The sequence below is a fragment of the Merops nubicus genome, unplaced genomic scaffold (assembly GCF_000691845.1).
Source record: "Merops nubicus isolate BGI_N331 unplaced genomic scaffold, ASM69184v1 scaffold32673, whole genome shotgun sequence".
Taxonomy (NCBI): domain Eukaryota; kingdom Metazoa; phylum Chordata; class Aves; order Coraciiformes; family Meropidae; genus Merops; species Merops nubicus.
The window spans coordinates 1-12,212 of NW_008600146.1; the positions used below are offsets into that span (position 1 = coordinate 1).

General features: G+C 50.9%; 1 protein-coding gene across 1 annotated transcript; it reads left to right on the plus strand.

Moving 5' to 3' along the window:
* Window positions 1–2,299: 2,299 nt before the first annotated feature.
* On the plus strand, window positions 2,300–12,207 carry ATP1B1 (ATPase, Na+/K+ transporting, beta 1 polypeptide; the record flags this gene model as incomplete). Its single annotated transcript, XM_008937626.1, has 5 exons — window positions 2,300–2,428; window positions 8,720–8,875; window positions 9,610–9,794; window positions 11,331–11,411; window positions 11,953–12,207. Coding segments are annotated over 5 exons (806 nt in total), but the record flags the coding sequence as incomplete, so codon positions are not given.
* Between the last annotated feature and the right edge of the window lie 5 nt (window positions 12,208–12,212).

The following is a 12,212-nucleotide window of genomic DNA, read 5'->3' on the forward strand; positions in this document are numbered from 1 at the left end:
GCCGACCTTGGCGAGGGCGCCTCGTCCTTGGGTCTCCTTCCCCGGCGGCCGGCCCGGCCCGGAGCATCGCCGTCGGAGGAGCCTGTCCTTCCAGCCGTCCTCCGCCCTACACTTCAGGGTGGCTTGCTTTTTTTTGTCCCTTTTTCTCTGGATAAAGGAAATGGAGGTGATTTTACCTTGTCGAGCAGGAACAATTGGCTTTTAATGCCTATGCAAGAAGGCAACGGCTCTATGCGTGTTCGTGGTTAAACGCTCACGGTGTATTCGTTAGGTGCTGTACAAATAGCGCTTAGAGGCTTTTAACGTTTTCTTTACACAAATAGTCTTCCAGTTGCTGCCAACCACAGCTGCTGTGCCACCCTTGCGATGTTGAATTCGGCCCCTGTGGTAACGGATCGGCTGGAGGTGCCACATCCCGAGCTGCCAGCTCGAGCTCTGGCGAGCGGGCGGACTCGAGCAGGCTCCTGCCGTGTCTTTACGTGAGCAGAATTGGGCTGTGGGTGCTCACGGAGAGGTGCTCTCTGCTCCTGAGGCGCCAGGCAACTGCGCAGTGCTTCAGATGCAGAGGCTGAAGCGGGTCCTTCTCCCAGAGCTCCTGCACCTACCTGCCTAGGACCGATCTCCATCTGCAGGGCTCATCTGCGGGCTGATTCCTCTGCTATAAGCCAACCTGTTGCGGGAGGTTTTCCCCTTCAGCCTCCTTGTGCTCCCTTGCCAGACCCGCTGCGTGTTTTCCTGAGACCTTGGAGCGGTTTTGACCTTTAATGTGTCTTTGACGTTAAGAGCATCCTGGCTGGGAACCTGATTAAATAAGCTCCCTCCCAGCGTTTGCCTTTTGATGTTACAAAACTCAAAGGCGTTACGCTGCGGACGACAGCCTTAGTGTTTGGTTTGTTACAACAGCACCTCCTATGACCGTGCTCTGGAAAAAATTTCCACACGTCCCTGACGTCACGGCACTTGCTTTACGCTGCCTGGATACCAAAGAGTGCTTTTAACTCCTGGAGCACCACGTTGCTGCACCCAGCTCTGCCCTCCAGCCTCGGCTGTCTCCCCTGCCTCCGCTGCACGTGAGGAAGATGAGGATGGAGTACCTTCCAGACAGTGTTCCTCAGCCTCCGTGGCACTGACTGTCCCTCCTGCTCGCCTGTCTTTCATAGACTTGGAAATAACGCAGCCAGACCTGCCTGCTGCCATCAAGAGGCTTCTCCAGTGATGGAGCTTTTTTTACCTTGGGGCTGAGGAGCCAGGAGGAATACTCCCACCTACTGCTTCCTCCTTTCCCCTTGTACCTCATCGCTTCGAGGCCTTCAAATAAAGCAGCTCTTTTGGTGCTTGCAGTTAGATGAGGACAGTCTCAGATCAAGCGGGCTTCCCTTTCATCTCTGGGCTGGCCTGGTTGTTCCTGCAGCTCCATGAGCATGCAGTTGCCTGGCATGGGCTGGCTGATCCTTCCCGTAGGTGGCCTGGTGATGCCTAGGACGGAATGTTACTGTGCAGTTAATTGAGATAATCCTTGTGAACTGGTAACTGATACCCTGAGTCTCAGCCACGCTGTGTCTCCAGGCTCGTCTTCACTCTGCCCCCCCACCCCACCCTTTTGATTATTCTGAGTATCTCCCTTTAGACCCAAACTGAATTCAATCTTTCATTATTATGTAATTCACTTTTTAATTGACAGAAGCAGTGCTGGAGTCCCTCTGTAGACATGCAAGGCTGATAAATGAGCAGTATTGTCACATGCCCGAGTGCTTCCCTCCATTTGACATTGAGTATTGGAGCTTATTGGGGCCCAGATCTTGCTCCCATTGTCTTTAGTGAAGGTGGTAGACTGAATTACTAAGGGAGATAAGGTTTTATAATTGGTTTTAAACACGAGTGAAACGTTTTCTGTGGAGTCTTCTGGAAATATCCTTGTGGCCTAGAATGAGTGTCCTTCAGAGTACACCCGCAGCTGGGCACTTGCTGCTCTGGAAGTCTGTCCCCTGTGATGACATGCAGTGGCACTGCTGGGTCAGCCGAGGGAGCCTTGAAAATAAGAAAGAACATGGTTTAATCTTCATGTTTTACCATCCCAAATCCTGATTTGTAGATTTGTGGGGTTTCAGCTACCCGTGCTTCTAGGCTCCTCAGTTGGAGTGATGTTTTCTGTCTGCATCAGGGCACAATCTTGCTGTTAAAAACCCCTGAACTCGCTGTGCTGGGCTCTTCTTGCAAGTGCCAGAGGTTGGGAATTTTGTCCTGAAATCCAAATGCCTGGAGGGCTTGAATTGATTCCTCTTTCTGTTTTCTCTTGCAGTTAAGATCCTCCTCTTCTATGTCATCTTCTACGGTTGCCTGGCAGGTATATTCATTGGGACCATCCAAGTGATGTTGCTGACTGTCAGTGAATTTGAGCCCAAATACCAGGATCGAGTGGCACCTCCAGGTAACAAACAGGAGGCTGGTGTTTGACTTGCTGCAGGCTGCTCTGGGGGGGCGGGTTGGTTACTCACCTCAAGAAGGAGGATGAAATAAGCCTGTCGTTGCTGCAACACATTTGTAGGGGGTGGGTATGTTCTCAGCCTTCTGTGTTAGCAGTGCTGGAGATCTGAAGGCAATCCTGCTAGAATTAAAGGTTGCCTCACATGAAATGTCTCCCCTGTCTGAGAGGAGCTCGAACCTGGATTGCCCTTCTTTCCTTCCCCTAAACCAAAGCGATGGAATGAGGCTAAGGGGCTTCACTTGGGAATAAGCTATACAAAGAACCTTGATTTCTGGGGTTTTTTTATTCCTAGCTACTGTATTCCCATGGCTAAGGGAAGGGACAAAGGTAAAATGTTAGTTTCAGCTGTGAAACTGGGGTGTCCAAGGAGAAAGGGGAGAAAGAGTATAAATTCTGGGTGTGCTAACTGAATTATTACCCAACACTGAACTGTGGGTTCTAAACCAGTATAAATTCTGGGTGTGCTTACTGAATTATTATCCAACACTGAAGTGTGGGTTCTAAACCAGTATAAATTCTGGGTGTGCTTAGTGAATTATCCAACCCTGCCCTGTGCTGTGGGATCTAGAGGAGACGGCAGCACCTACTGATGGTTATTTCAGTTGAGGGTGTCACGGGAGGTTCAAGGTGGGTCTTGCAGTTGCTGATGCACGACCTGTCTTTACCAGGAGAGAGAAATCTCTGCTGGGAACCGAGGTGATGGCTTGAGCAGTGCCTGGGTGGGGGCAGGGGCAGCAGCCAGCCCTTGCTGCAGGTTCCCCTCTGGCCCATCCCCGCCGGCTGCGGCTCCGGCCGAGGGGGGAGCTGCACAGCTCCTGCTTTCCCACATTGCAAATGACCTTGACTGCTTGGCACTGGGGATGGTAACGATCTGTCTCCAGTTGCTCTGTAAAACAGTTCAGAAGCTTTTAATAACAGTGGTATTTAAGTGACAATTGGGAGGCTGATGGCTCCTAGCTACAGAAGTTGGCTCTGGTGTCGCAGGGTGTCTCGCAGCCTCGCTGCCTGCAGTGCTCTGCTCTGATTACTCCCTGCTCTAACAACACAAGGAACATTTACCATCACCAAGTGGTGCTAGATCCAGCAAAGAATCATCTCTGGTTTGTTTTTTTTTTCAGTTAATTGCTTTTCCACCACAGACACAACAGAGAGTGGAACTGCTGTGTTAATGTGTAACCCTTCTTAATGTACCAGCGTGGCTGGGGTGGATCCAATCTTAAGCACTAAAAGTGGCAGTTTCCAGCTCTGACATTTGCAGGGAAGACTGAGCTGTCCCTGATGTTGCCCAGAGCCATTTAGCTGCATCTGAAAAGCCAACGTGGCTAATGGTGGAGTAGTTATTTTAATAGTGGGTTTTTTTTTTCCCTGCCTGAAGCCCAGTGGTCTCACCAGATGTGAAATAGTTAGTGAAGAAGCCCATGGATCTTGGGTCATGTCCAGCTAGACCTGCTGTTTAGCCTGGTGTCACATAATTACTCATTCTAGGTAAACTGTTTACTTTCTGTGTAATAGCAGGCCAGTTTCAAAGCAACTCTGTGTTAAGACGTCAGTCTGCAGAGGATTTTTTATTAATCTCTTTATTGTATGCTGCTCCAGTTTTTCTGGAGTTTATCCCTTTTTTTTAACCAAGAAAAACACCCTGAATTTGGAGGTTCTTGTGTGTACTACAGAAATCAAAATGGAGGAAGAATGAAAAGCTCATTGGGGATCTTGGGGCTTTCATGACATGTACTGAAATCAGGGGGAACAAATTCTGGCTCCTTGAATAAGTGACAGCAGGCAGCCCAAAAAACAAGGGGTTTGAACCCCTGTGATGGCACAGGCATAAACTTAAAGGAAATAATTAACAGTTAGTAGTACAGGGTCCTTTGCAGGGCAGCATGTGACAGCTCTTGCCACAGATGTGGGCAAGCTGGGGGTCTCCCCTGTGCTGTAAGCACACAACTGCCCTTCTGACAAGGAGCAGAGGTGTGGGCACGTTTGCTCCTGCACTTGATGAGCATCAAACTGTTCTTTTTGGGATCTGGGACCCCTGCAGACTGTGAGCTACATAAAATAGGGTGTTGTGAAATTCTGATTCCTGGTTCTGGTGGGAAGATTTGCAAGCCAAGTAGGTATACTGGTGGCTTGGGAGAGCCTTGGAGTTTTTAGGAAGCTAGAAAACATGGGTTTATTCTTGTTAGTGTTCTGTCCTTGAGGAAGTTCTTGTTGTGTCAACCCAAAATGACTGGGAAAGGGGATGCTACACTTCAGGATTTGCAAGAAAACACTGCAGGGGCTGCTATAAACCATTCTTGTTCAGAAATACAACGTATTTCATAACAGCAACAGAACCTACAGGATGTTTTATTGAGTTATTGACATGGCTATAACATGGAAAGCCATAAAGTGCTATTTTTACAGCCAAGTGTCATTAATATGCTAATTGCTCTCTGCATTGGCCACGACAGGAATGTTACACAGGGCTCCAGGGCAAGCTGAGTTTTTGTGCTGTTCCACCATACCTTTTTTTTTTCCCCTCCCTCCTTCCTCTTTTTGTCTGGGATGGGGGAAGGGCTGGTGCAGCTCAGCTCCTGGCCCAGCCCTTCCCATTGCGACAGCCCCAGCTCCACGTGTGCTGCAGGCTCAGACTCTGCTTGGAGCACAGAGCACTTCCCTGCTCCTAGGAAAGGAGGAGAACACCTCTTGGAAACACAGTGCTTAAAATAATAAACCAGCTCCATTTTCCTCCTCCCCTTCCCCAGCCCAGGACAAATTGGGCTGTGCATCCTGCCATCTTGTGGTGTGCCTCCTGTGGAACGTGGCATCCCATCCCTGGGGCTGCTGGAAGGGGGAGTCCCTGCCCAGTGCCCCCCTGCCAGGGGATTTTTGGGTGTCTCTGCTGCAAGGGCTGAGCTCTAGTGTGTATTCCCCACGGCTTCCTTAAGCAGGAAGGCCCCAAGGAGTGCATGCTGCCTCCTGTGAGGTCTCACTGTTCTGCTTCTGCCTTTTGTCTAAGCACCTATGTTTGGAAAAAATCTCTGAATCTCAAGCTCCAGGGATTTTATCTCCCAAACAGATTTTGCTGCATGGGTAAAAAAAAGTTGCACCTGTTTTTTTGCACTCTGTAGATGAGGTGGAAAGACATGGCATGGTGTGGGGGCTCTTAAATCCTCATGCAGTGAGCTGGGGGGAGAGTGGTGCATAGGAACAGTGTTGTGACCACTCTCTTTGTCATCTGTGTCATCCCAGGAGTGTTCAGACTCATTCTGAATCAAGATTCCGTGGTTCTTTGAAGTGAACATTGTGTGGTGAAGCAAGAGTGGTTACTACAGACTTACACAACCCTTCCTAATAGCACCCTGCACTTCCCACCTCTAGTTTACTCTTCATCACCCTCAGACTTTTTCCTGAAGTCTCCCTCTGTCAGCTTTGAGTGATAAAGGGGAAAACTTGATTATAAATGAACTTGAATAGATGTGATTTTAAACTGCAACAGGATTTTGCAAGTAGAACTGCAGCTGGAAAAAATAATCAGTGACTTTATGTGCCTTTTTTTTTTGCTCTTGGTATCTTTGTGCATCCACAGAGTTAGAAAGCCAACAGAAGGTGGTGTCTGTTATAAAATCACTGATTTATGTGGACAGTGTTAGTCAAGTGAAGATGGGAATTGTTTCCTAGCAATGCACTCCCAAGAGCCAATTGCAGAAAATCTCTAATTTGTTAATATTTCAGCAATAATTTACTGGATTTTTCCACATGCAAAGCACAGCATCACCATACATGATACCCTGATGCACCTCTGGTTATGGCATGAGATGTAGAACTAGCAGTTTGAGGATGAGGAGGGGGTTCTTCAGACTCTTGGCTGTGAAAGCACTTGAAGCTTGATTTCTTTCTCCCCACAGGACTTTGGTTGTGAATGTCTCATGTGCCTGAAGCCCCTGAGGGGCTTATTCATACCTGTAACTTATTGAACCCACATCCAGCCTTAGGTGTCTAGCAACCAGGTAGCACTGGAGTGGCTCAGCCTTGTGATTTCTCTTGTCCCTGCTGTCTTCAGTTCCTGAATGGGAGTGAGGGGAGGTTTCACTAAGGTTACAGGAGTGTTTTGCAGAGGTTACCTCCTTTTGTCACACCAAATCAACACACTTTGCTTAAGGAGAAGGATTCAGGGATGGTGCTGCTCTGATAACAGCACTGAAGGTTTTAATTTGGCTGTGGGGTGCAGAGAGGGGGAAAATGAAGTGGGCAGCTCTCCTAACCAAAGAGTGGGGATCTTCTAGGTGGATTGTACCCACCAGAGTGCCTGTTGCTGACCTTCCCTTCAGCTGGGCCAGGTGCCTTTGCATTGCCTTGGACAAGACAAAAACCCTTCATTTTTAGAGATCCTGAGCAAAACTAGTAGCTAGCTGAACTGCCTGGCCAAAGCATAACAAGCCTGGCCAAGCTTTCTGGAATTTTATATTTATACACTTGAATGACACACCTGTAACTTGAACTGTGGAGAAGGCAGCACAGGAGGAGCTGAGGCCTGGCTGCCTCTGCTGCAGTCCCAGAGCCACTCTGAGCCTGTTGCTTCCCAGCTGAGTGGTAACATGAGGAGCCTCTGGCAGGCTGGCATTAAGTCCCTTGCTAAAATTGAACTCAGCTTATTTTATATATATTTATAACTCTTTGAAGCAAGAAAACAAGTAATTGCTCAGAAAAAGGAGTTGGAAGCCACCAACTCCAGAGGGTAGGATGCAGTTCTGCTCATGGAGTAGTAACTTGCTTCTAAACTTGTAGCCCTAAACCTGGTCAATTAGTACCAGAGAGAGTTTTGAGTGGTTAAAGCTGCTTACTGGAATAAAACCTGCAACCCCTGAGTTACTCACTGGTTGCTCACTATCTTGGGTGACTTAGGAGCTGCCTTGGGGGGAACAAAGCTAATCTTTGTCCTAGGTTACAAATTCCAGCTCAGTGGGTAGCAGGGGGGGAGTGGTGAGCTGGCTTGAGGAGGGCCTAAGCAGAAGCACTCCAGTGGCTTTAGAAAACTTGCTGGAGTCACAAGCTCTTGTGTTTGGGGCCAAGCAGCTCAGCTCTGAGCCCAAGGCTTGCACCAGGGGAGCTTGCTGGCAACAGTTGTGACAAAGTTCTCAGAGCTGTCAGAGCCAGCGTCACTCCTTGCTCCTTGTGCCTGCTCAAGATGACAAACTGAGCACAAGCCAAGACCTCAATAATTACAGTGGTGGCCACAAAAGCAGCATGAACTCCAGGTCCCATTCCCTACGTTTAAAACATTAACCATGCCTCAGTGCAGGCAATTAAAATGTGACCTAAACCTCACGCAGGAGAGACCACTTCCAGATCCCATCATGAAAAGCAAAGGGCTTGGCACTTCTCATCACCTGCAGACCTCACTTGTATCTAGTCCCTTCTCTTTGGTGTGCATTCCTTTTCTTTCTCCCTCTTAAGTCAAAACCAGAGCTAGTTAAGCTCTAAGAATTAGAGCTTAACTAATTAAGCTGCCCAGAATGTAGGATAGTGTTCGAAACGCCTCTCCTGTGTTGTGGTGGGTCCTACTCACCTACTCAGTGATGAGCTGATGAGAGAGCTCAGCAGGTTGTTTCTGCAAGCAGAAATTGCTGCTTGTGGAGAGAAAGGACCAGAGAAAGTGATGGGGCTACTGAGTAAGAGAATGTCTCCTGCCCAGCACCCTGCAGGGGGACACAAAGGCCATTTGGGTCTCAGCCAGCAGGGTGGCTGTACCTGCCTTGGGGACCCTCTCCTTTTCTATTGCAGGGTCCATGAGTGGACAGCTCTGCTGGAGCCCAAACACCAGAGTGTGTTTTGCAGGCTTTCAAGTCAAGCTGTGAGGGTGCAGACATAAGAGTGGGGTCCTGTAGGACTTCATGTCCTGCTGCTGGCCTCACGCAGACCGCTGCCCTCCTCTCCTCGAGGAGGAGGCAGAAGTGGGCAGGGGACCTGTGGGTGACTGGTTTTCTTGAGGAAAACCTTGACTTGCAGCCTCTCTTCTGGATTCTGTGATTTTTATCTGCTTAGTGATGTAAGCATGGCAACAAATCCTCCAGACTGTTGTGGGAAAGGGGAGATAAGAGCCTGCCCTCGGGGGAGCTTAAGCTGTTCTGTGCGAGTCCTGAAGTCTGAAAAGTAGAGTTTGTTGGAAGGAGTTACACTCTTGGGCTGTGTTGGCTGTGCCTGGAGGCTCTGAGGGGTACCTCATGTCTTCTCCCTGATTTTTACTTCCCACAGGACTGACCCAAGTCCCCCAGGTACAGAAGACAGAAATCTCTTTCACTGTCTCCGACCCCAAAAGTTACGAGCCGTACGTGAAGAACCTGGAGAAGTTCTTGAAGGACTACAGTGCTGATCAGCAAACTGAGAACATCATCTTTCAGGACTGTGGGGGTAAGGCTCCCGTGCTGCCTGTGGCTGGGGGCTCTGAGCAGGGCCATCAGGAGCTGGGGGTGAGCAGGGGGGGGCTCTGCCTGTTCCTTTTATTGTCACCAGTGGCGTGTTGCTAAGCTGGCAGGCTCTGGTCTCAGTCACCTGCCTGCTCCTTGTTTGCACAGCCCAGATTTGGCCAGGGATGTACCTAGAAGCTTTTTGGGGGGGTTGTGTGGTTGGCAGCTCCCAGATTTCACTGGGGGAGCGTTGCAGCTGCCTCTCAGAAGCACGTGCTGCCAGCCTTACCCTCTCTGAAAGCCACGGGGGTTTTACTGGTGACTTTTGATAGAGCCAGTGTCACTCCTCTTGGAGCAATGCAGCAACACATCTGGGAGTTGTAAACCTTTAACAGATTGTGTGGAATAATGCAAATGAGGCCTCAGAACACGTGCTTAGAAAAATCTATGGGGAACCTGCTTGTGGAAGCTGCCAGGAAAAAAAATCTCTGAGCCAGCGGATGAGAAACGTTTGTTCTCTTGTTGTCTGGAGGAACCTTGAGTTAAAAAAAACACCCCCCCTGCCAACCTGCTGGCTCAGGACCAGCTCCCACGTGGGGGTGGCTGGGTGCAGGTCTGGGGTGTGACCCCCCCCCCCTTTGGATGAGGGGGGATCCAAACTAGCAGCAAAGCATCAGCGTCGCTCTGCCTTACAGTCGTGTTGCAAGTGGTTGTCTTGTCCTTCCCCCCCCGTGACAGAACAACCTAGTGATTACAAAGAGAGAGGAGCCTACAGTGATGCCCAGGGCCAGAAGAAGGTCTGCAAATTCAAACGGGAATGGCTGGAAAATTGTTCTGGAATAAACGACCAGAGCTTCGGCTACGCGGAGGGCAAGCCCTGCATCCTCGTCAAGCTCAACAGAATCATTGGCTTCAAACCCAAGGCAAGTGGCTCTCCCCTTTCTGGCAGGAGTCCCTGAGGAGGAAGAGGAGCTTGCTGCAGGTTTGCTCTGCCTGCTTCTCTGCCTCTTGAGAGGGATCAATACTTACACCCCTTCTGCAGAGGAGAAATGGTGAGACCATTTCAATAACTGGCTTTAAAGATGCTTCTTTTTGGAAAAAAAACAAAACCACACACTGCAAGTTGGTAAAGAGGAGCAATGAACCTCATGGTGCAAACTCCTTCCTCCTCTGGCCACTCCTGAGCCTGCTCACTGCATCCTTCAGATGATGAAACCCATCTTAAATTCCTCTGTCCTTCCCTGGGGCTGTCCCAGACCAGCTGTACCTGTAGGAAGGTCAGCACTTTGTGTGCTGCCCTGACCCACTCCATGCTGTCCTCAGGCAGCTCAGAGTGCCCTGCCTGGCTCAAAACACTTCATTAAATGAGGTAGTGCTGATATTCACTAGACTGAAACGTGGGCTGTGAGGCATAAACTGTACCCCAGAGTCAGGCACAGCTCTTGCTGCCAGAGGTGAGGGCAGCTTTAGGGCATTTAATGCAGCTTCCCAGATGCTGTGGGGTGTCTGTGCCCCACCTGCTCTGTGCTGCACCTGAAGGCACATCTGCAGCAGTGCTGGAGGGCACTCACCTGGACAGGAACAGCTTTTACTTCCAGTTTTTCCCATTTAAAGGCTAAAAAAATGCCCTTGAGAACGCAGTGGCAGAACGTGTGCTGTTGAATCAGGTGGTGTGCAGAGCCTGCCAACTGCAGAGCAACTGGAGTGCTGCTGGGCCACCTTCCCCACCCCCTGGCAGTGCAGTGGAGGGGGGAATGGGCTGGCTAGGGAACCTGTTCCTTCCAGGGGAACCTGCCTCTGCTCCTCACCACAGAGCTGAGAGCTCCAGGCCACGCTGGACAGCAGGGTCTAGCCCAGGGATGACTGTTTGATGTACAGATGATGCCTGTATCCAAGGCAGTGTTTGCTCTCCTCACTCCACACTCCAGCAGAGACCCTGTGGCTCTTGTGTGGGGCAGGGTGCCTGCAGAGCACATCCCAGACTTGCAGGGTTGTGCAGCAAAGCTGCTGAACTTGTTAAGAGAGCAAAGAGCAAGGCCAGGGTTGGCACTGCCACCATCCCCTGACACCCTCGGAGCCTTTGCCCTCCCCCAGAGGTGGAGCCACTCCACTCTTTGCTCTTTCTCAAGGGGTTCCAGTCCTGGCTGCACACATCTGGCAGCCAGTGGCAAATCCTTTTCCTTGGCACAGACAAGCCCCAGCAGCCACTGCTCTGCCATGAAGCACTTTCCCCAGTGACATCACACCATTAAAAGCAGCCTCATCTGCCTGCCCTGCAGCAGTGAGAGCAAACAGCTCCTCCTGGGTGAAGTTCTGCTGCTCCCAGTTCTGTTTCTGCCCCGAGCTGCTGCCTCTGGTGCTGAGCCAGAAGGGATTTGGGCTGAGGGCAGGGACCACCGACCTGGCTGCAGAGAAGTGTCTGGTGTGTGACATCCCCTTCTTTTTTGGGTCTCTTCCAGGCTCCAGTAAACGAGACCCTCCCTCCAGACGTCATGCCAAAGTACAACGAGTTTCTCATCCCCGTCCACTGCGTTGCCAAGGTAAGATGGGACCCAGTGGGGCAGGCTGGAGGCTGCAGGGGCAGGGAAGCCTTGGTCCAAGTGTAGCTACCCCTCTCTGCCTTCTCCCAGCCAGCCAGGGTGGCTCTCCATGGGGTTGCCTCCTCCTCTGGAAGAGGAGTGTCTCAGAACCTCACTGGGGGTGGGTGACAGTTGGCCCAGCCCTCACAGAGAGGGGTAAGGCAGGGCCAGGGAGTGACAGGGACCCCCCAAAGTGGCCGTGCTGCTCCCAAGCACCGTGCTGGGAGCTCTCAGCAAGGGGGGGGACTGGGGAAGACAAAAAACCCTCTGGGGAAGGGGTGTTTTACTGGGCGTTGCGAGGCAGCTGGGAGACAGCAAACTGCATTTCAGCCAGAGGTGGCACACGGGTGACAACAAGAAGCTGGGGTGGCTTCTGAGTGCTTAAAATGAGGTGGTGGAGCACAGCCCTTTTCCTGGGAGGTGCCCCGGGGGGGGTGAAAAACCACCAGCTGCTGCTCAGGATAAAGACTTCTCGTTTGCATTCCCTCTCCCCCTGCTCCAGAGAGAGGAAGACGTGGACAAAGTGGGCACGGTGGAGTATTATGGGATGGGGGGGTTCCCTGGCTTCGGGCTGCAGTACTACCCTTACTACGGGAAGCTGCTGCAGCCGCGGTACCTGCAGCCCCTGGTGGCCGTGCAGTTCCTCAACCTGAGCTACGGCGGGGAGGTGCGTGTGGAGTGCAAGGCCTACGGGGAGAACATCCAGTACAGCGACAAGGATCGCTTCCAGGGACGCTTCGACATCAAATTCGACATCAGCAG